At 53.6% G+C, this 21,316-nt stretch overlaps 5 protein-coding genes across 5 annotated transcripts; 3 read left to right on the top strand and 2 right to left on the bottom strand.

Moving 5' to 3' along the window:
- Positions 1-688: 688 nt before the first annotated feature.
- On the bottom strand, positions 689-5,458 carry A1O3_05796 (STE/STE11/BCK1 protein kinase; the record flags this gene model as incomplete). The annotated part of the gene is made up of 2 exons (XM_007735916.1): positions 689-827; positions 900-5,458. 2 exons carry the CDS (start codon positions 5,456-5,458, stop codon positions 689-691), a joined length of 4,698 nt encoding a protein of 1,565 aa, XP_007734106.1.
- Positions 5,459-6,872: 1,414 nt separating this feature from the next.
- Positions 6,873-8,655, top strand: A1O3_05795 (pyruvate decarboxylase; the record flags this gene model as incomplete). Its single annotated transcript, XM_007735915.1, has 2 exons — positions 6,873-7,168; positions 7,224-8,655. 2 exons carry the CDS (start codon positions 6,873-6,875, stop codon positions 8,653-8,655), a joined length of 1,728 nt encoding a protein of 575 aa, XP_007734105.1.
- Positions 8,656-9,373: 718 nt separating this feature from the next.
- Positions 9,374-13,885, top strand: A1O3_05794 (sterol 3beta-glucosyltransferase; the record flags this gene model as incomplete). Its single annotated transcript, XM_007735914.1, has 3 exons — positions 9,374-10,640; positions 10,670-13,500; positions 13,577-13,885. 3 exons carry the CDS (start codon positions 9,374-9,376, stop codon positions 13,883-13,885), a joined length of 4,407 nt encoding a protein of 1,468 aa, XP_007734104.1.
- A 2,793-nt stretch (positions 13,886-16,678) lies between these two features.
- On the top strand, positions 16,679-17,798 carry A1O3_05793 (uncharacterized protein; the record flags this gene model as incomplete). Its single annotated transcript, XM_007735913.1, has 3 exons — positions 16,679-16,989; positions 17,045-17,165; positions 17,226-17,798. The coding sequence occupies 3 exons, from the start codon at positions 16,679-16,681 to the stop codon at positions 17,796-17,798; spliced, it is 1,005 nt and encodes a 334-aa protein (XP_007734103.1).
- A 367-nt stretch (positions 17,799-18,165) lies between these two features.
- Positions 18,166-19,401, bottom strand: A1O3_05792 (uncharacterized protein; the record flags this gene model as incomplete). Its single annotated transcript, XM_007735912.1, has 2 exons — positions 18,166-18,534; positions 19,282-19,401. 2 exons carry the CDS (start codon positions 19,399-19,401, stop codon positions 18,166-18,168), a joined length of 489 nt encoding a protein of 162 aa, XP_007734102.1.
- Positions 19,402-21,316: the final 1,915 nt, after the last annotated feature.

Below are 21,316 nucleotides of genomic sequence, written 5' to 3'. Positions count from 1 at the left end.
GTGTGTGTGTGTGAGTGATTTGGATTCCTTGGATATTAGGCCCGTAGTGCCATGGCCCAGCTCATATACAGCGTAAAGACGGCCTTGGAGACGGCTGCCAACAAAGAGTGCAAGCAGGCCAATCCCGTCGCCCGCAAGTGAGGCTAGGCGAGGCAAGAGGCAGGGAACGAACAAAGAGGCATGTGGTAGGAGGGTGGAGGGAGGGAGAGGACGGTGTAGTGAGGTATGCAAACACGGTGCGTGCGCTCTGAGCGCCAACAATGAAATAGCAATCGCAATGGCAATAACATGGACAAACGCGGAAATTGGCCAAGTTGCTTTTGCTCCGAGACGAGCGAGGAATGTGTCCAGGACGACAAAGAGTGTATCGGCATTCTTGATGCCGGTTGTGGCCTCGTGTACCATACCAATGAACAACAAACCCCACTCCACAATCAAGGATCTCCTGCTCTGCTCGTATCCAAGAGAACTCCATCGCTTTTTCACCCATGTGTCAAATCCTAACCTTCCCCCCTGAACTTCCCGCTGGCTCGGAAATGCAAAGAAAACCAAGTAGCAAGCCTCCCTAGATGTCAACACCATGTCCCCTCTCGCCAGGCCGACGGTCGCCGTCTCTTCATGAGCGAGAGAAAACAGAGCCGCGAAATGTATAAATTATAAAGTGGAAAACAAATCGGCTTCATCCCCGTCACCCACCAAGTCCTGACCCGTCAACGTTCCTCAACTTGGCCGCCAACGTGGTGTCGTAGAAGTTATAGTAGGGGTCGGGGACACAGAATGTCGAGTGTCGAAGGAGGGTGTCGGCGGTTGGTCGATCGGTCGGGTTGCTGCGAATCTGCATTAGCACCAACAAACCAACGGCCACGGGCGCCTGAGGGATAGGGGTCAATTGCACTTACACTTGGAAACAGTCGTACATAAAATTCAATCCGTCCACAGTAGCAGTCGTCTGGACATCTTCCGGGATAGGTGGAGCTTGACTCAGGCTTCCCAGCTTGAAGATGGCGCCAATGGCCTCTTCGCGACTCCACGGTCTTTTCCCTGCAAACATCTCCAAGACTACACACCCGAGGGACCAGATGTCCACTTTGGCACTGTAGCCTTGTCCTTGAGAGCGCACCACTTCAGGGGCCATCCAAAAAACAGACCCTTGCATGCTGTTGGTCACGTCGTTGCCGTAGATATTGTCCGACTTCTTCGAGATGCCAAAGTCGGAGATCTTGCAGGTCCCGTCCAAGTCCAAAAGGATATTATCCGCTTTCAAGTCCCGGTGGAGGATGCCCTCATGGTGCAGATAAGCCAACCCTTCCAGCGTCTGTCGGGTGAGTGATCGAACAACCGCCTCCTCAAACTTGCCGTGTTTGCGAAGACAACTGCCGATGGAGCCACCGGGAATATACTCGAGGTAGATGCTGATCGAGAACTCTTTACGTTCACAACCGAGGTACTGGACAATGTTGGGATGTTCCAGGTGTTGCATGGTGTCGATTTCCTGGTCCAACGCAGCCACCATCTCCTTGATGCGATCTTTGTCCTGTCCGGCAGCCTTCTGGTTGACCTCGACTTGTTTGACCGCCAGGAATTCACCAGTTGTCGCGTTCATGCCAAGGTACACACGGCCATAGGTCCCTTTCCCGATCAGTTGACCCCGGATGATCTTGAACGTCGCCTGACGCTTCGGCATGTCTTCAGAAGGCACGTCTTCCTGTGGGATGGGATCCAAAGTCGAAAGACGGCTGCCTGGCTTGGGCTTGATTTGCACGATGTTGGCCCCAAACATTTTGGTGCTCTTCCGCCGCACAATGCTACCAGCGTTGGCCTGTTCGGCCCGTACTGCAACCGACGGCCCTCGCTTGATGTCGTTGCGTTTTTGAGCCACTTCACGAATGGATTTCATCCGCGCGATGCCGCCTGACGCCTTCCCTACCTGCCTTTGGGCGACACTCGCCACCTTGTCTCGGTCTTTCGCTTTCAGGGTGGATTCATCCGAACCGAGTGTATCTGACTCGCTCTTGCGGTTGAAATCGAGATCTAGCCCTCCCGTCCCAAAGGTCAGATCGCCTGATCGAGCCGCCCGCAAGCTCTCCAGAGGGTCATAGTCGGCCGACTTCAGTGGTGAATTGTTGTCGCCCTTTTCTTCAAGATACGGTTTGTCGAGATCGACGCCTGGGAAGAATTCGTCGAGATGATGGACGACATTCTCCACGGCCGGTCGATTCGCCCAGATATCACTCACGAACGAGTCCCTTCTGCCCATGCGGTCGTCTGGAGACTGTGCGGAGCCACTGAAACTGCCCTCCGAGAGACTGCGCTCATAACCGTCTCCACTGGCTGTCGCACTATCGTCTCCCGTGTTGGGAATGCCCGAAACTTCGCTGGCTGAGCCTGGCGACTTGAACCGAACATTCTTTCCCACATTCTGGTCTGTATCCACAGTCAAGGCCGGTCTTTGGTCTTTTGTGCTATTGCTTTGGCCCTCGCTCTTGGGTATGGACTTATTCGCCAATGGAATGGCAAAGAGACCATCGTCCGAATCATCATCTGAATCCTCCGTCTTCATTGGAATCGGCGACGGCGCGAATTTTACATGTGTCTCCTTGAAATCATAATCTGGGCCATAAGACTTTCTAGTTTGAAGTCCGGGTCGAGGGGCCTTCTCCGTCGAGGGACTGGTACTTGGAGACCGCGAGTAACGTCGCTCGTCGTCTCGCGCGATGTTCCGTGATCGAATGTCGTATTGTGACATATCAATCCCTTCTTCATGGTTAGAAATCTTGGACAGCAAATGACCCTTGCCTCCCACAAAACCAGGGCCATGTGTCTTACCTGAATTGCCGCCTCTGTGATTCAAGTCAGCCGCTGGTGTGACTCGATTTCTCTCAGAGGGGAAGCCCTGACTACCGACGGCAGCAGGAGCACCAGCCATTCTGCCCACGTTTGCGAGAGCCGCACCGATCCCGCCCGATGCGATAGGACCGGCGTCGGTCTTCCTCTTCCCGCGGTCTGAGTTTTCTTCGGCAATCGGGTCAGAAATTCGCTTTAAGGCATCCAGGGAGGATCTATTGCCCGAGCCTTTGGCCCTCAAGGAGTTGACCTTGGTCAAAGTGCTGGACTCAGATGGCGCGGTTGGTGGTCGGCGCACAGGGACAAGGTTGTCAACCTTTTTGTCTTCGAACGGAGACAGGCGGGGAGTATCAAAATCTATGACGGTACTTCCACGAATACCGCTGCCATTGTATGTGGAGCTTTGTTCCTTCTGTGCTCGGCGAGAGTCTAGGTATGCCCTGTGCTTGGCCTCTGTCTGTCGTCGATACTCTTCTTGCTTTTGAAGCAGGTCTGTCTCTGCCCTCGGTTGTTCTACCCCTGATGATGAAATCACGCCTCCTCCAGTTGAGTTGGATTTGACCATAGGTGCTCCCCGTGAATTTCCATCAGATTGGATTCCGTGGTTGAACAATACCCCGAGCCCTGTGGATTGCCCAGTAGGGCCCGAAACTGCAGACAGAGTTGGACTTTGGACATACAACTTCAAACTGCCCGAGTTATCGGTTCGACTGCGAACAGCGACGAGCATATTGTCCGACAGCGGGTTTTCGTGTTCGGTTTGGCCGGGTTCCGTAACAAAGAGGTGTGCATACTCGGCGTCCGGTATCCCTAGTTCGATGCATATGAGGCTCCGCAAGGCAATCGCGCTGTCCACCTCGGTGACATCGACAAGTCGGTAGTTCCAGCCATCGGGGGTTACGAAGATATACCTCCTGGAGACAGATGGGGTCCGCCGGAGCGGGAGTGGCCTGTCATCTTCACTCGCCACACTCGTTGAGGCAGGCCGCTGGGGTGGTAAAGTCGATTCGCTGCCATTTGCACTCGGCTTCGAAAATAACCGGAAGGATCCTGGGCTCGTGGGCGATTCTAGAGCATGATCATCTGGATGTGGTTGATTGTGCTCATGACGCTTTCTCATAAACTTGCTCAAAAAACCTTTGCTCTGGTCCTTTCCTCCCGGTCCCGGTGCATATTCGTTGCTCCAGGTTCGATGAGTTTCGACAGGCGACGGTCTCGGCATTTCCTGTGCATCGCGGCGATCTGCGTAGTAACGTCCCGGGAAGGAGCCGTCCGTATTGTTTCTGCCGCTTTCTGGACCGGCCTGTACATTGTTATTAGAACGCGAATAGCCAGTTATTTTGAGCATAGAATCGGTGCTGTTGCTTTTGCTGTGTTCAGGTCGGTGTGTAAGAGAGGTGGAGCTAGCAGATGATGCCGGCACTGCAGTTCCAAGACCGGGGCTGGCATTGGGAGAGGCTTCGAATCCCTTCGCTACCAAGCCGGAAGTTGCGTCGCCGGACATGTTGGGACTGTGGCGGCCGCGGTTGTTGATACCGGTGAGGACATTCCGCGAGTACTCCGCACGGCTACCGCTATGCAGGCTGTCTGGAGGTTTGGGGTCGCTAGGAGTCGAAGAACTGCTGCTGTGTTTACTCAGAACTGGCATTGTACTGCTTCTCGACTGGGAATTGCGCGGCCCTACGCCAGTAGGGAATTGCGCGGGCATTTGTTTACCTGGACTTCCTTCTGGACCAGCGGTGCCAGGGGTAGTACTGAATTCAGATCTCGGTAGGTGAGGTGAATTCTCTAGGGTACCTTCTGTTGAGGCACTTGGAAGGATGCCAGATTCGCGTCTGCGATGACCATGCCCGGCGCTGGACGGTCCTTCACCACCCTGCTCCACGAGGCGCGATATGAGTTTCCGCAGTCTCTTTCCTTCGTCACGCTCACGGGCTTGATCCCAGCCAGTGCTACTGCTAGAACAGACCTTGGCCAGCTGTGGGTAAATGGTGTGGTGCAACATGCCCAAGTTCCCGCGGCCATTAGGTCCACGTCCGAGATCGAGAAATTCCGAGCCTTGTAACCTGAGAATCCGGAATGTCTCCTGCCAGTCATTCGAGAAGCCATTCGTGGCTAGCCATAAAAGTACGCGGTCTAAGGGCCATTGTGATCCGATATCGTTGGCACTTCCACTTGTAACGGCAGCGCTATACGCCCGCTGCCGATTGTGCTCACTGCTCCCTTGTGGGTTTTGGAGTATAGCAGTGGGAGGTCCTGGAGAAAGCGGTTCGTTCACGTCCCGCACCGGGATGGTGAAAGACGGTCGGGTGGAAGACGCTGAAGCGGCACGAGATTCTCGGTTCGCAATATCTGGATTCGGCTGAGAGGGATTCGGGTAAGAATAACTATGCGAATTGGTCGTCCCGTCTGAATATCTCTGGTCGGTGTGGGGCAGCGAGGGCTCGGAGGCGAATTGGGCCTCATACCGGGAGTAAGAGGAATAGTCATCGAGCGGAGGAATCCCTACTCCAGGGCCGAAAGAGTCACCGGTTGGAATGAATGTGGCAGACAAGATCGGTTTGTCGTTCTGAGGAGGCGGAGGTGGGAGATTCATGTGTGATGCTTGTCGCATTCCGTAGGGTAAATGCTGATTTTGTGATTGACTCTGACTGATTGGGGGCGGTGGAGGCGGTAGACCTTGACCCATGCCAGCTCTTCCCCATGGTTGTTGCCATCCTGCTCCTGGTAATCCAAACACCGTCCCTAAGGGCAATGCTGAGGGATGCGGGCCTGGAGGCGGAGGCGGAAGTGTTGACTGTGGATACGGTCGGGGCGGAGGCGGAGGAAGGTGAGTTAGATTTCCCTGCCCTGGAGGCGGAGGAGGCCCGGGGATATATTGTGGACGCTGGCTATCCATAACTTCTCTGTTAGAGACCATGTTCCCCGGCGCCGAATATCATTTAGGAGAACGGTGCTGCAGTCGCTGGCTTTAACACGCTGGGTGGTAATAAAGGTGTCCCAAGCCAGCACTGAAAGCCAACATATCTTTGTACATCACCCAACTTCTTCAACGGTGTCTCCGTATGGGTCGAGCGACGTCGATTCTAGACAAACTCGAGCCCTTGCTGTACACCGAGGGCAACGGCAAGTCTTTTTGCCAAACCGGTTGATCAAATGCGCATGATTGTAAACAGCGTTGGCAACGAACCCTTGGAACGGGTGCAGGATTGTAGAGGGTGGAAGAGGAGAGGTGTCGCAGCAATTGGAGGACGTGGGAGACAAGGGCGCGCAATGTTAGCTTCTCTCGTGTCGAAGTGATCGGATGGAGCAACGGTGAGGGTGTTGACACAGTCAAGTCAGCACATGAAGGGCCTGCAACAGCGTGGAGAAGTACGGATACACACAATGTTCAACCACGAGGATGTTCCATGCTTGTGGCTGGAGAATCCAATAGGCAGCCTGGAATAAGCGCGTAGCGAGAGCGCAGGCTGAACCCCGTCATCGCCGATAAAGTAGGATAAGATAAGGGTCGGCACCATACCTTAGGCAGCTAATAGGTACTAGGTACCTAGGTATATGCCCGGCACAGAGCACATCCTCCCCAGCGTCAGATGGTAATGTGTAAAGGGCATCTATGCGGATAGGATTGGATTGTTTAGCTTGCATTATCTCAGTCAGGCACCTAAACTCTAGGTACGTACCTTCGTACTATGGTACAACATTTCGCTCAGCGGCAAAATAACAAGTACCTACGTAGCAAGCCTGTATAGGGCAGTCTAGAGTGTCTGGACCTCCACCATCACACCACGCCTGCACTCGGTCGGTGCGCCGCTCACCTACCGCTCGTGGCATGCTATGCGTGTAGTAGCTTGAGCTTCGTAGTTCTATCCATATCGCTCGCCCTTCCTTACGCCTGGGCCCTCCGCCGACTCCGCTGCATCCTGATGACGTTAAGTAGGTGCTGTGAGTGTATTTAAGTTCTTGCTGCAACTGTCTCACTTGTTCCGTCTCCTCCGTTACTGTAGACTCGCACCCCCCGCCCCAACATGGCTACTCAACTCGACATCCGCACGGCAGAGCTCAGAGAGCCTGTCGATGCTGTTACTTACCTCTTTACCAGACTTAAGCAGATAGGGATCGATTCGGTCCACGGCCTACCCGGAGATTTCAACTTGGTTGCTCTCGACTACCTTTCAGATTGTGGTCTCAAGTGGGTGGGCAATTGCAACGAGCTCAATGCGGGCTATGCAGCAGATGGCTACGCTCGCATCAAAGGGATCTCAGCGGTCATAACCACCTTCGGCGTGGGCGAGCTGTCCCTTCCCAACGCCATTGCGGGATCGTGAGTGACTCTTGTTTGTTCTCATCCGCTGGACAGGACGGCTGACTTGTGGTAGCTACGCTGAATTTGTGCCTGTCGTCCACATCGTCGGAACCCCGAGCACTATCTCCCAAGCTAATGGAATGCTGCTTCACCACACCCTTGGCAATGGCAACTTCCAGGTGTTTGCCGATATCGCCTCTCGGCTTGCTGTGGACGTCGCCAAACTAAGCGACCCTCGAGACATTCCTGCCCAGATTGATCATGCACTCCGCGAATGCTACGTTCAAAGCAGACCGGTCTATATTACACTGCCTACAGATATTGTCAGGAAGAAGGTGGAAGGTGAAAGACTGAAAACCAAGATTGATCTCAGCCCTCACTCAAATGACCCGGAGAAGGAGGATTATGTGGTTGATGTCGTGCTGAGGTACCTTACCCAGGCAAAGAACGCAGTCATCTTGGTCGATAGCTGTGCCATTCGCCACCGAGTCTTGGACGAAACACGCAAGTTCATCGAGAAATCCGGGCTTCCGGTCTTTGTGGCACCCATGGGCAAAGGTGCCGTCGACGAGACCCTACCCACCTTTGGTGGTGTATACGCCGGCGATGGCTCGAACCCTGGAGTGCAAGAGCGTGTTGAAAGTGCCGATCTACTCCTGACCATTGGCAGTGTCAAGTCGGATTTCAACACGGCAGGGTTCACGTACAGGACTTCGCAGCTCAGAACCATCGACTTTCACAGCACCTACATACGGGTTCGTCACTCAGAATACCCTGGGATTGGCATGAAGGGCGTTCTCCGCAAACTCATCGACAGACTGCCCAAACTCAATATTGAGCCAGGACCAACACCTCCTCAGAACCTGATACCCCAGGCTGAAGACGCAAGCGACCCTGCCGTCACGCACGGTTGGTTTTGGCCTCGCATGGGCCAGTGGCTGCAAGAAGGCGATATCGTGCTTACCGAGACCGGAACATCAAACTATGGCATCTTCAATGCCCGGTTCCCAAAGAATGTGACAAATATTAGTCAGATTCTGTGGGGAAGTATTGGGTACGCCACAGGTTCGTGCCAGGGTGTGGCACTAGCTGCCCGAGAACTTGGTGGCAAGCATCGGACCATTCTCTTCACCGGTGATGGAAGCTTCCAACTCACGGCGCAAGAACTCAGCACAATGATCCGGCATAAGCTCAATCCCATCATCTTCATCGTCTGCAACGACGGCTACACAATTGAGCGTTTCATTCACGGAATGGACGCCGGGTATAATGACATCCAGAATTGGAGATACAAAGATCTCCCTGCCGCCTTTGGGGCCCAAGAAGGGACATACAAGACCTACCAAGTGAGGACGAAGGACGAAGTCGATGCCCTGTTCCAAGACGAGAACTTTTCAAAAGCTCCCTATCTCCAGTTGGTTGAACTTTACATGCCCAAGTATGATGCTCCTGCTGCCTTGAAATTGACCGCGGAGGCCAGCGCTCGTAACAATGCGAAAACATGATTGGGGTGCGTGCCAGGAGAAAACGGGCACGCCTGGTACAAAGAGCCAAAGCTCCGGCACAGGACAGCGGCGCCTTGAATTTGCAGACGATGGAGATGAGACAAATACTAACGATAGATGTACCATGAATCTAAATCTTCACCTATTACGGTTTGTGCAGCAGGCAAATAAATAATAATAAATAAATACAGTACCCTGATGACGAGTGGAATGTCCAGCCGAAACTCGCCTAGACTTGCCGGTAGAGCGGCATCTGCCTAAGCACAAGGCACATGCGCCTATGATGGATGTCCCACGGCGATGCCTTCATCTTCCCCTTGTCGGTACGAATGCATCTCGGTGCGTTGAGACACTACACGCTCCATTTCCAAGGCACTGCACAAGAAAGGCCAGGCATGGCCAATCCCGCCTCGGCACCTCTTGAAGGATCTTTGACTGTCTAGGACAGAGCGCCTCATAATGTCGGGCCTACAATTGACCTATCTTTCTGGCTTGCGGGTTCGTCTTCCTCGACAAAGCCATCCCTCCGTCAGGTGAGCCAACGTTGCTGAGCCTGTGACTCCTGCGGTCGACATCAACCGACTCCGCTTTCGTCCTGTGAGCCAGATGCATTGCGGACCACGGATCACGCTTCAACTAAAAAGGTCCGTTTAACCACAATCAACGTGCAAACGCCATCCTCGCATTCACATAGCGACAAGAAAGCTGGAACTTCAACATGGCGACCCTTGATACTCCGCCCAAGAAGGGCGGCGGCCGCAAACTTCAGAAACGAAATCCAAACCTCAACCGACTGTCCTCCTCTCGCCTTCCCCCTCGCCTTCGTCTAGGACCCGATGCTCAAGATGATGTGACTGCCCCAAGCAGAGGCAAAAATACTCCGGCTGCATACATGAATCAGTCCATATTTTCCATGATAGCGGCAGCTGGGTCACGCACAGATTTTAACTCGAGATTCAATGATTCGAGCGAGAGCGAAGATGAGATTGTCGCGGAGGAGCAAACACCTGCGGCGGACAAACTGTACCCGGCCACTTCAGACCATGTACAAGATGTGGCAGCGAAAGAGACGGACGCATCAAGTGACCATACAAGTAAGCGATTATCGGGGTCCCGTCTGGCACAACCTCTACCCAGGCTGTCCGCAAGAGCTTTGAAACGGAAGGACAAGGACCAGCCTCCCCTACAGAGTCCCAGTCCTGAAAGCGACGGAACATCAAGATCTTCCAGGAGTAATCCGCGGGATGCTCCCATCCTGAGCAGAATACTCACTGCCAAAGCGGAATTCCAAGAGAGTGTCGATGCCGATGTGCAGGTGCCATCAAGCACAGAAGGCAAGCGGCCAAGAAAGAGGGCCGAGTCTTCACCTCAGACACTTCTAGCTGCCAGGTTGATGGAGATCTTTGGATTTGAACAACCGGAAACTGTTGTGGCGGAATATCCATGCTGGCTGCTACAGAGTGTACTGCTGCAGGGATATTTGTATATCACCCAACAGCACATCTGCTTTTACGCCTACCTCCCAAAGAAGTCCCACACTGTCGCTAAGAATGGGTACCTCGCAAAGAAAGGTCGGTCAACTTCAAAGTATAAACGATACTGGTTCTCATTGAAAGGAGACGTCTTCTCATATTACTCTGACCCTTCCAATCTCTATTTCCCTTCGGGAAACATCGATCTTACGTATGGGATCTCTGCCACTCTCTCGACAGAAAGGGGTAAACCAAAAGAAAGCAGAGACTTTTCCGTGATAACGGATCATCGCACGTACCATTTCCGTGCAGACAGCCCTTCAAGCGCGAAAGAATGGGTGCAGGCGTTGCAGAAAACCATCTTTCGCTCCCACAACGATGGAGATAGTGTAAAGATATCTCTTCCAGTGGACAACATCATTGACTTCGAGGACAGTCCCGTTGTCGACTTCGCGGAAACAGTCAAGATAAGGGTGATTGAAAGCGAAGACTCTTATGCTATCGACGAGGCAAGTAACCCCCCCTTGAAGCTGCACTGACAGTTTCTAACTATGCGCAGTATTTCTTCTCATTCTTCAGCTTTGGTCAAGATGTCCTCCACGTCTTAGGAGAGTTGCTCACCGAAGCCCCTCCAAGAAGGACATCTGCAGATGTCTTCTCGCCGACAAGACGAGCGGAGGATGCATCTAGTCCCATGAGCAGATACGCTCTCCCTCGTCAACCGTCTGACGGCGAGCCCAGGAGCCCTAGATCTCATTCAACTCCGCCTCTTAAGGACAATATCAGAGCAACACTGTTACCCTTTCATGTTGGCGGTGATGGCAGAATGTCTCCAAGGAGGAGTGGAGGCTCTAGTAGAGGAAACAGCCCCTCCCGTTCCAGTGGTGATTATGGTCGAGCCAGCTTTGAACGGGGACGCAGAAGCGGAAGCACCTCTCGACTGGACGCGAGCACATCCAGACGAAAGAATAGATCGCCACTTGCAAGGCATCATGAATCTGAAGATTCATATGTGCAGTCCGTCGACAAAGAGACAGATTCGTCGACGGCACCATTGTCGCCCAGAGTGGAAGCACAAATGTCTGCTAGCCAGATCTTGACGCGCAGTGATGTGTTTCATCCTCATGCTGTCGTTCGAATGGAGACTTTGGCTTCTATGTCGACGGAACCTACGCGAAAATCGTCGGACGGTGGGACAATTCTTTCTAGTTCACCACAACGGGAGACTTCATCGCCTATGGCAATGCGGGGGACAGCTGATGCAACCGGATCATATCCTAGGGATGTTCGAGAAACGACACACAACGAAGTCGTGTTCTCAGAGTCCGACAACGGCAAAAAACCTTTCAAGGATGACCCGCCACCGTCGCTTCAGGATCTAGTGAAAGCAGGGTCCTACCCCCTCCAGCGAGCAGGTGCTTTTGCCTACTATCTCAAAAACCGATCCGTTTCTATGAGGAAGTTATTGGCGGAGGAGTCCATGTCCTATTTGGAAAAGGTGTCGGGCATGTGGGCCGGGCATAGGAAGCACTACGGTGAAAACGAAGGAATCGTTCCTGACGACAGAGGTATCGACCCGGAAGACGAAGAAGCCAATGTGGGCCACGGGGATCGGTTTCGTGCGCATTTTGCTCTCCCTCCCACTGAGAAACTGCAGGCCACGTACTTTGGCTTTCTACACCGCGTGCTCCCCTTGTATGGCAAGATCTACATCAGTAACCGGAAATTTTGCTTCCGGAGTCTGCTGCCCGGTACACGCACCAAGCTTGTACTGCCATTGAAGGACATTGAGAATGTGGACAAGGAAAAGGGATTTCGCTTCGGTTATCATGGCCTGGTCCTCGTCATTCGCGGATATGAAGAGCTGTTTTTCGAGTTCAGTTCCGCAGAGCATCGTGATGACTGCACGATCACACTTTTACACAGCTTGGAAACTGTCCGATATATGGCAGAGTCTGGGGTACTTGGGCAGCACGATGAGGACGATGCCGAGATTGCTAAACAGGAGCACCGCATGCTTCAAGAAGCCCGGCGCAACTCGGGCGGTGAGCCTCAGCTGGTGCTGCCTGACACGGCCGAAACGATTTACAGCCATGATGAAGTTTCAGCTGTTCCGTTTGACGACCCTCGTGCATCCATCATCAACTTCCGCCCGACTGCGCCGATGCGAATTACATGTCTCACAATCGGCTCTCGAGGGGATGTGCAACCCTACATTGCTCTGTGCAAAGGGCTGTTGGCTGAAGGACACCGACCCCGAATTGCGACGCACGCCGAGTTTGGCCCCTGGGTGCAGAAGCACGGCATCGACTTTCGGCCGGTGGACGGCGACCCGGCAGAATTGATGAGGATTTGCGTCGAGAACGGCATGTTCACATACTCGTTTCTACGAGAGGCATCAGCCAAGTTCCGCAGCTGGATCGATCAGCTGCTCACGTCAGCGTGGCATGCGTGTCAAGACAGTGACCTGCTGATCGAATCGCCGAGTGCGATGGCAGGCATCCATATCGCAGAGGCCCTGGGTATTCCATATTTCCGAGCCTTCACCATGCCGTGGACTCGGACACGAGCCTATCCCCACGCATTCGCCGTACCCGAGCACAAGATTGGTGGCGCTTACAATTACTACTCGTACGTCATGTTTGACAATGTGTTCTGGAAGGCGATTGCCGGACAGGTCAATCGGTGGCGCAAGAAAGAACTGGCACTGCGCAGTACCAACTTGGACAAGATGCAACCCAACAAGGTGCCCTTCCTGTACAACTTCTCGCCTCATGTGGTGGTACCGCCGTTGGACTACAGCGATTGGGTTCGAGTGACTGGATACTGGTTCTTGGACGAAGCCCATGACTGGCAGCCGCCCGAGGAACTCACGGCATTCATCAAGAAAGCTCGGGATGACCAGAAGAAGCTGGTGTACATCGGCTTCGGGTCGATTGTGGTGTCGGATCCTGCGGCCCTCACGAAAACCGTGGTTGATTCGGTGATGAAGGCAGATGTGCGATGCATCCTGTCCAAGGGCTGGAGCGACCGACTGGGAGATCCTGCGGCGATCAAGACGGAAGTCCCGCTGCCGATGGAGATCCTCCAGATCAAGTCTGCACCACATGACTGGTTGTTTCGGCAAATGGATGCGGCGGTCCACCACGGCGGGGCGGGGACCACGGGGGCCAGCTTACGGGCTGGTGTGCCAACGGTGATCAAACCATTCTTTGGCGACCAATTTTTCTTTGGATCACGCGTGGAGGATTTGGGGGTGGGTATATGCCTGAAGAAGGTCAACGTCAGCTTGTTCTCGCGGGCGTTGTGGGAAGCCACGCATTCCGAGCGAATGATTGTCAAGGCACGATTGCTCGGCGAGCAAATCCGGAAGGTGAGACCAGACTCTTTGCGATGCATTGCCGGTGGTCTATCCACAGCCTTGGTCTCTTGCTAACTGGTGGGTGCAGGAGAACGGGGTGCAGACGGCCATCCAGGCCATCTATCGGGACCTCGAGTACGCCCGGTCTTTGATCAAGCCTCGACCAACAGGCCCCGGGGCGTCGGCGAGCGCGGCAGGCGATGCGGATGATGGGGGCGAGATTGAAGAGAACTGGACATTCATCGGTGAGGAGAGCGACCCAGATCTACAAAGACGCATGCACGACTGGGAGTCACCGAGACGGGGTCGAGGGCTTGGCGTCGGTATAGAGGGAGCAGCAGGCTTACGGGCCATACAAGGAGTCGAGCCGGTGCGGAGTTCCGGCGTTCAGCGATGATGATGGGGCGACCCTCTCCCGCACTGGATGCCGGGCAAGCAGTGGCAGAGCATGGCGTTGTTCGGAATCATGGTGTAGTGCAGCTGGGGGTTCAGGAGAGCATTGTTATTGTTCGAGATTATGTGTACTCTGTACTGCCGGAGCCGGAGCTGGAGCTGGAGCATGAGCGATGGGCTGATGGGATCGGTATTGATTGAGTGACACCTGATTTTTCACACTCGACGGCTAGACGACTTATCCAAGACTAACGACGTGATGCACGGGGATGGCAGGATGGAGGGCGGGGGCGCTGGTGCCGGTAGACAGGGCAAACGAGATAAGGCTGGTGGTAATGCGAATGATTCTCCTTGAGGATGACTATTTCACTTTTTCTGATGACATACGAGGCTGGTAGGAAGGCGGTACTCGTACAAGTACTCGTACAAGTACTCGTAGAAGGACGGTCGTGAGGGAATCGAGATCGAAGAAAGCGAATCTGGTGCTTGACTGCAAGGCCGGAGTGCGACAGGGGGGTTGCCGACTCTGGTGAATGATCATCACAGGGTGGATATACTTCCTCCAGATGCGGTTGCGCATACGGAGTATGTTTCCGGGTGCGGATGGACCGGTGACTGCGGTCACTCGAGGGAGTGGGAGGCAGCTAGCTGTACGGAAGACTCTTAAGCGTGATGAAGGTACAGGAACTGGGTCGTGCTCATGCTCATGATAGGTCGCAAGTGACTGAAGTGAGGATCTTGTTCTGAATAAGCGTGGAAGTAGCGGTGGACAGAAGTTCGTCGGAGGGTGGTGTTTGGAGGTTGGAGGTTGGAGGTGGGTGTTTTTGTTTTCTTTTGGTGACTTTGAGACGAGTGGATGGGCGGATGGGATATCCTGGTCCGCAGGCAAGGCAAGGCAAGTACTAGTCGTAGGTCAGGTAGAGAGACATTATTCCATGCCCAACATTTGAATACATACCTGACATTCCTGTGGGTGCGTCGAAGTAGGTCCTAGGTAGGTACCTGTGGTGGTAGCATAGTCACACTGACATAACGTAATTATCACAGTACGGATCCTCCGTCCAGATACGGGTTTGGCAATATGGGGTGTGGATGAGAATCCCGTCCCTACTCCAGACGGATATCGTTATCGTTCTCCTGAGTGCTAAGCAGCATTAGGAGCATGCTACAGCACCAAGTAATAATCCTTGTTTGCTTTGGCCCGTCTGGATTGTTCTTTTCTCGGCAGCCTGCCCACCACTCTCAGCTTGGTAGCAAGGTAACAATCTCGTCGAGGCGGGTGCACCGGGTACCGGGTAGGTAGGAGGTACTGTAGGTGAGAAAATTCGTCTTTCGCCCGTCCATTCATGATCCTCGCATCCAGCTGGAAACGTTTTCCGGAAACCCTGTCACCTCCCACCTACCGCCTATCACCTACCACCTACCACCTACCTCAGCTACCTAATCCGTACTTAGTAGGCATCTTACCTGCTACTCCGTACGTCTACTTCAGCCCTGTCCTGCAGAGTAGAGAAAATAATCTTTAATGATATGAACCTACCTTGATCATAATAATAATCATAAATCATACCAGGTAGGTAATTATAGCCATCACCATAGCCGTAACCGTAGCCATAACCACAACCCATAACAAGAATGGGCTTACAGTAAGCTCCAAGGCCCCTAAGGCCCCTAAGCCCCCTCCCCAGCCCCAGCGTGCAATAATACGGTAATGCTGCTTTCCCACCTGCTTTTTGTGAACCCAAGATCGCCCCCGCCATCTCCGACGCAGCCGCCCCGTAAGTTGCGGCCCTTGTTCTGGTCCTTGTTTCTCATCCTCGTCCCGGCTCTGCACTCTGCACTGTGCTCTCTGCACTCCTACGAATCTGTCGCTCCCTCAGACACTCTCCTTCCCTTCAGCCACTCTCTGCTGTCCGTTATCCGACCACCCGACCTTGACCTTGAACCTTGACCGCGGTCCACCTTTCCTCCGTCTCCCTTGCTCCCACGCTCAAGCTCCAGGCTCCAGGCCCAAGTCTTACCCGGCGTACGGGTTCCTTAGGTTCCTTAGGCTGCTGAGGTTGCTTACCTAGTTACTAACCTACCTCACCTAGGTTCCTCTTGGCTCTACAACATACATACCTCGGAGTACACTTACCTACCGTTGACTACGGAGTACGGAGGACACAGTACACACTGGCATCACCTCACCTAGCAAGACTGGTGGTCCTCGCTCCCTGCGCTGACCAAGTACCACCTACACCCTCGCCCTCTCCCTCGCCCTCGCCCTCCTACCGAGCACCCGGTCCTACTACCGGCAAAGGTCGCGCGCGAGCTGCCAGCCAACTTGAAGCACGGCACGATACGACTACGACTCCCCCTACTCCTCCGACGACAACACCCGTCTCTCGTCACCCCTTCTCACACCCTCGATTCTTCCTCCCGTTCCCCCCAACCCCTGGGCGGCTTCTCGTCACTACCCAGTAGCATTGTACGCCACCACCCGCGACTAGTACCACACAACGTTCGCCGTCCCTTACTCCACCCACTGATCCAAAACCTAACCTTTCAAACGAGATCGGCCACACAAAAGTCGCTTCTTCATCCTACTCCGTCCATCAACCCCGTCCGGACCCTCGCCGTCTTCCGAAATCTTACTTCGGCATTCTCTTTGGTTTCCCTCATATATCTGGTACTGCTTTGCCCACGCCTCTTCCTGTTCTCCGCGACACCGTCCCTGAACTGGCTCCTCTACTTTCCATTCCGACATTTTTATCTTTTCCTCTCTTCCCTACCATTGCAGCCTCGGCAGTCCACCATGAGGCCGATCAATCCGTCCAATAATCGCCTGTCGCCGCTTTCCGCCGCATCCCCGGTCAATGTCCCCAACAATGCTCCTTCACTACCGGTGCCTCGGGCCAGCAACCACAACCACAACCACAACCACAACCACAACCACGGCAGTCCTTCCAGCTGGGATAAGCCGGAGCGCGCCCGCACCTCTCACGCCTGTGAGCCCTGCCGCGAGCGGAAGACAAAGTGTGACGGCTCCCGGCCAGCTTGTCGGCGATGTCTGCATACGGGCACCACCTGTTACTATGGCTATGGCAAGGGCTGGAGGAAGCGAAAGTCGGTGCATCCTCTCTTCCCCCATGTATTGCATGCTGACCAGACACGCTTTTAGGACAGCTGAAGACCTCACGGCTACCTCGCGTCGCCTGGCCCGATATGAGACCCTCTTGAATCAAATCTTCCCTTTGGTCTCCCCCGAAGTCCGGACATTGATCGAGGACGCTCGTGACAACGTGAGTTTATCAACCCCCCTGCCTTTTTGCCGTGGTACGGGTCACTCACCGCGCTGGCAGGAAGGTTCAAATGCCTCCAACACCTCCGAAACAACAGAAAATGATTACGGTGTTGCTCCGACACGACTTGAGTCGGGCCTCGTGGGACCTGGAGGTCGAATTATCCTGCCACTCCCTGTTCCTAGCCCTCATGTTCCCGCTGTCTCGCGCTCGTCGACATCATCAGGAACCTACGAAGCGGTGCCAATTCCACCCGTTGGGGTTCCGCCCGCGCTTCCCAACGGGAGTTCCACTTCAAGCCTGCCGACATCTCAGCGGCTCTCGCCAGACGCCAACTCATTGACTCGGCTGCCTTCGATCACCTCGGGAGGGATCCTGCTCGAGGCTGGTCGACCAGACCAGTCGCCACCGCTACTGGCACAAGGGCCAGGTGGCCCTGAATCTACTGGCATTTACGGACCGGATCGTTTGGGGCCTCTGCCGACCTCCCCCTCAGCTCCCACTTCCCTTGGAGGTTGGTCAAACGCATTACTGTCTGCAGGTTTACTTGCTGACAACCGGGAAAGAGATCACGAGGCTGCCCCAGTTCTCCCCTGGCTGACGTCTACCGAGCCCACCACCGTGCAAAACTAAACACATCTATCTGCCACTCTATCTGCCAACTACTGATGTCTTGCATCAGTCCGCTGTTGATCGCCAAATCCAACTTGCCACCGGCTCCTCCACCGGGGAATTACCGACTGAGGCCGCCAGTCTGGCACTGCACATCGCCAGAGTGTGGTAGATAATAGACTTTTATCCGACACGGGTGACACCTGGTGGGTGAAGTCCAGAGTCTGCACTTGCTCCTCACGGACCGCTTTACCAAAGCAGAGAGCGCCCATTTACTTGAGCACACCCTTCCTCCGCGTCCCTTTCGATCAGCTGGGCACCAACACAGCACGGATTTTCTTTCCTTGTCCCTGTATTGACCCTTCATGACTGAGCATGCATCCACAATTTACCTGGAATCTCGATCTAATTGGCATTTTCCAACGTCAAAACGTTGGTCTGGACGTTTGGGGTCAATTTCGGCAAGAGACCAACCAAACAGAGTTGGGGCCGAGAGTCCGGAGGCTAGAAAAAGGACAGCTTCTCTGGTCGCGGCTAATGCAGGGTTGGTGCCGAGCCAGAGGCCAGAGATTCCTCGGAATAGGAGCGCCGTCTGTCGCGTGCCTCGTGTCTCATGCGATTGGCGGGCTCGGCCATTTTCGCCTTTGGAGATTTCTCCGGCAAGCGGCGGTCCTTTCTTTCCGCTGCTCTCTGGCCACGCCGAGGCCGCAGGGATTTTCCTCGCCCTAGACCGCGGCCAGACAGTCCAGCTGCTGAACTACGGGCCCAGAACATCACATAGAATTAGAGTCTTCACGACTACTGCATTGGATCAAGTGGAGAAGTCTGGAGAGACAAGGACCGGAACAGTCGCGGCAATGGACTGGTACTTAGTTTGGAGACGAGCAAAAACACTCCGCCCGCGCCTTGGCCTTGGTTGATTTTGGGCTAACCCGATTGCTCCGGAAACACCATCCGAATAGGGGGGGTCGAGATTCTACATGGTCATTTGACAACAAAGCGGCAACAGCCGGCAACAATGCTCTCCCATGGCAGAAAAAGAAAGAGCTTCTGGAGAATATCTCCGGGGGGACACAGCGTGTCAAATTTAAAGCATACGATAGTATGGGAGGTTGGATCCGTCACCCTCGGACGTTGATGTAAATGCTACTGGCCACGGTCTGCAGCCGTCTGGACAAGGGGCAAGAACCCATTGATGCTATTTGGGGTCCTTGTCGGTGCAGCCTCAGCTTTTCATATTCATACAACAAAAAAATCATGACACTACTGATAGGCAACTGGCTCGATTCGGAGGACAGTCAATCGTTGTATTATTGGCCTGATCAGCTACGTAGCTGACAACCCGCATGCGCATCTTCGTCCTGAATCTGATGATCTCCATCCCTTCGTTTGCAAATCATCCCTGTGGATCAGTTGCTGACCTATGTGTTTTCGACACTTTGAGTCAGTGGTGGCCGTCCCAGTAGTGTAAACGTGCGGTTATGATATCATTGTCACCACATACCTTGTCTGGAACATCTTTTCCAGTGGCCTTCTCGAACAAGCCGCGCGCCTTGTCGGTGATCTTCTCGTTGGTGCTGCGCTGTTTGGCCGGGTCAATTTTGCCTGTAGTCGCCCCAGCCATTGGTACGTTAGCTATGATCGATCGGCTTCAATCAAGCGTCGCTTGACGTAGCATGCAAAATCCTTGGGGACAATGTGTCTAAGGTAGGTAGGTGGTCGTAAAGTGAGGTAGGTTCGACGTACCCTGGCCGAATCTCTTCTCAGCGGCATCGAGACCTAAGATATGTGAAACGCGACTGATCAGCTCCAGAAACAGAAACATCCGAGATGTTGACGAAGAGGGCTCCTTCCTTACCTTTGTCGAGGTAGTCCTCTTGCTGGTTGCCCGAGGCGCCTGTTGCTTGATTGCTCATACTGGTTGATGGAATGGAATCTGTTGGTGTGATGGGGACAAGATTCTGATCGACGGTTTGATAGGTGATAGGTTTACGGATACACGAAATGGTAAATCAGAAGGGTTGGCACGGAGAGAGGGGGGTTCACCCCGTCCAGTACGTCGCTCTATATACCCATCCTACGTCCGGAGTACCTACCTGGAGATGGTATCTGTTCATCACATGTGTCCAATTCCAGAGACCTGTTGTGCCCATGCTTGCTCGCCCCCTCGAACCTAGCTCATTCAATCGTCATTTCCTTCCTATCAGCTACAATATGTTCTCGTGTTCTGGGGTTCCTTGCTGCGTCTCGGTGTCATGCCAGTGGCCGTGCGCAGTGCGTCATCGCGATCTTCGTCCACTGGTTCTCGTTGGGGGGAACTTGATCGGCAAGGTCTCAGCTGGAGTGAACCTGCTCACTTGGCCCACGGCGGGCTAGGGCAGTTGGTCATTGGTCGACAATCCCGATGAGAGGGGAGTTGAAAACTGGGAAGTCGACAAGATGATGAGTTCATCATCGATCGGGGTTGGACACCGACAGACACAGATTGGGAGATAGCGCAGTAAGGCAGGCCACAGGCCACAGGCTGCAGAGAGCAGAGAGCACAGAGAACAGAGCAGTCAGCCCGACGTCATCGCCGAGGTCGACTTGAAGTTGACTACATGTACGCAGCACGTGATCCGGCAGTGGCAGCTGTGTAACAGTACGTGCCTCGGTGCTTTACCAAGGCTTATAAAGACGTCAAGGTACTTCGACGCGCTAACGAGGCGCGTCGTATATACTTCGTACTAGATACTTAAGTATATAGTCTAACGAGGTCCTAGGCCTTGTTAAAATATAATAAGTCCTTTATATAATTATATCTAGTAGCGGCGACGAAGACGATTCTCTATCTTAAATTAAAGTCTAAGAGGACTTCTACGCTTCGTCTTAAGAGAGAGACGAAGCGTAGCTATACGTCGAGAAGATTAATCCTCTAGATCTTTATTATAATAGTCTTATAATACGAAACGATCTCTTTAACGTTTATTAATAATACTTTAAAGTAGAACTTTCTATCTTATAACTTGTCAAGGACCCAACCCAGAACAGGGAAATCTGACCCCCCAGGGACCATCCCAAGAAGGAAGGTATAGCGGACCAAGGAAAAGAAGGACATGAGGTGCACGTGACGATGCAGGGTGATCAGCTATGCTTGGTGGTGCTGGTACTGAGCAGCACTGAGCAGCCTTGCGTGACCATGCGAAGTGATCAGTCGTGATCGGTGGTGATCAGGCTGAGCAGCACTGAGCAGGACCAAGCACTACGAATCTCCTATGTCTATATAGTTGTGGGCTTCACCCACCTTTCATAGCTTTCCTTCCGTAGTCAACTTCGCTCACAAACTAGGTGATACATTTCATCAATAGTTTTCGTTCTGAATACAGACACCCTTGCTCTAGCATACGCATCGAAACATCTTCTTCCGCACGTCAGTGAACCTTGCTCGAACACGTGACTCTTTGAGGAACGATTCGTGACACGTTAACGCGCTAAACTAGACGGTTCCGCCGTTTATTATTATTTCGGGTAAATACTATCTCTCTACCTAGTACTAAAAC

This window comes from Capronia epimyces (genome assembly GCF_000585565.1).
Source record: "Capronia epimyces CBS 606.96 chromosome Unknown aczIQ-supercont1.4, whole genome shotgun sequence".
NCBI lineage: Eukaryota > Fungi > Ascomycota > Eurotiomycetes > Chaetothyriales > Herpotrichiellaceae > Capronia > Capronia epimyces.
This window is presented reverse-complemented; position numbering and strand designations above follow the sequence as displayed.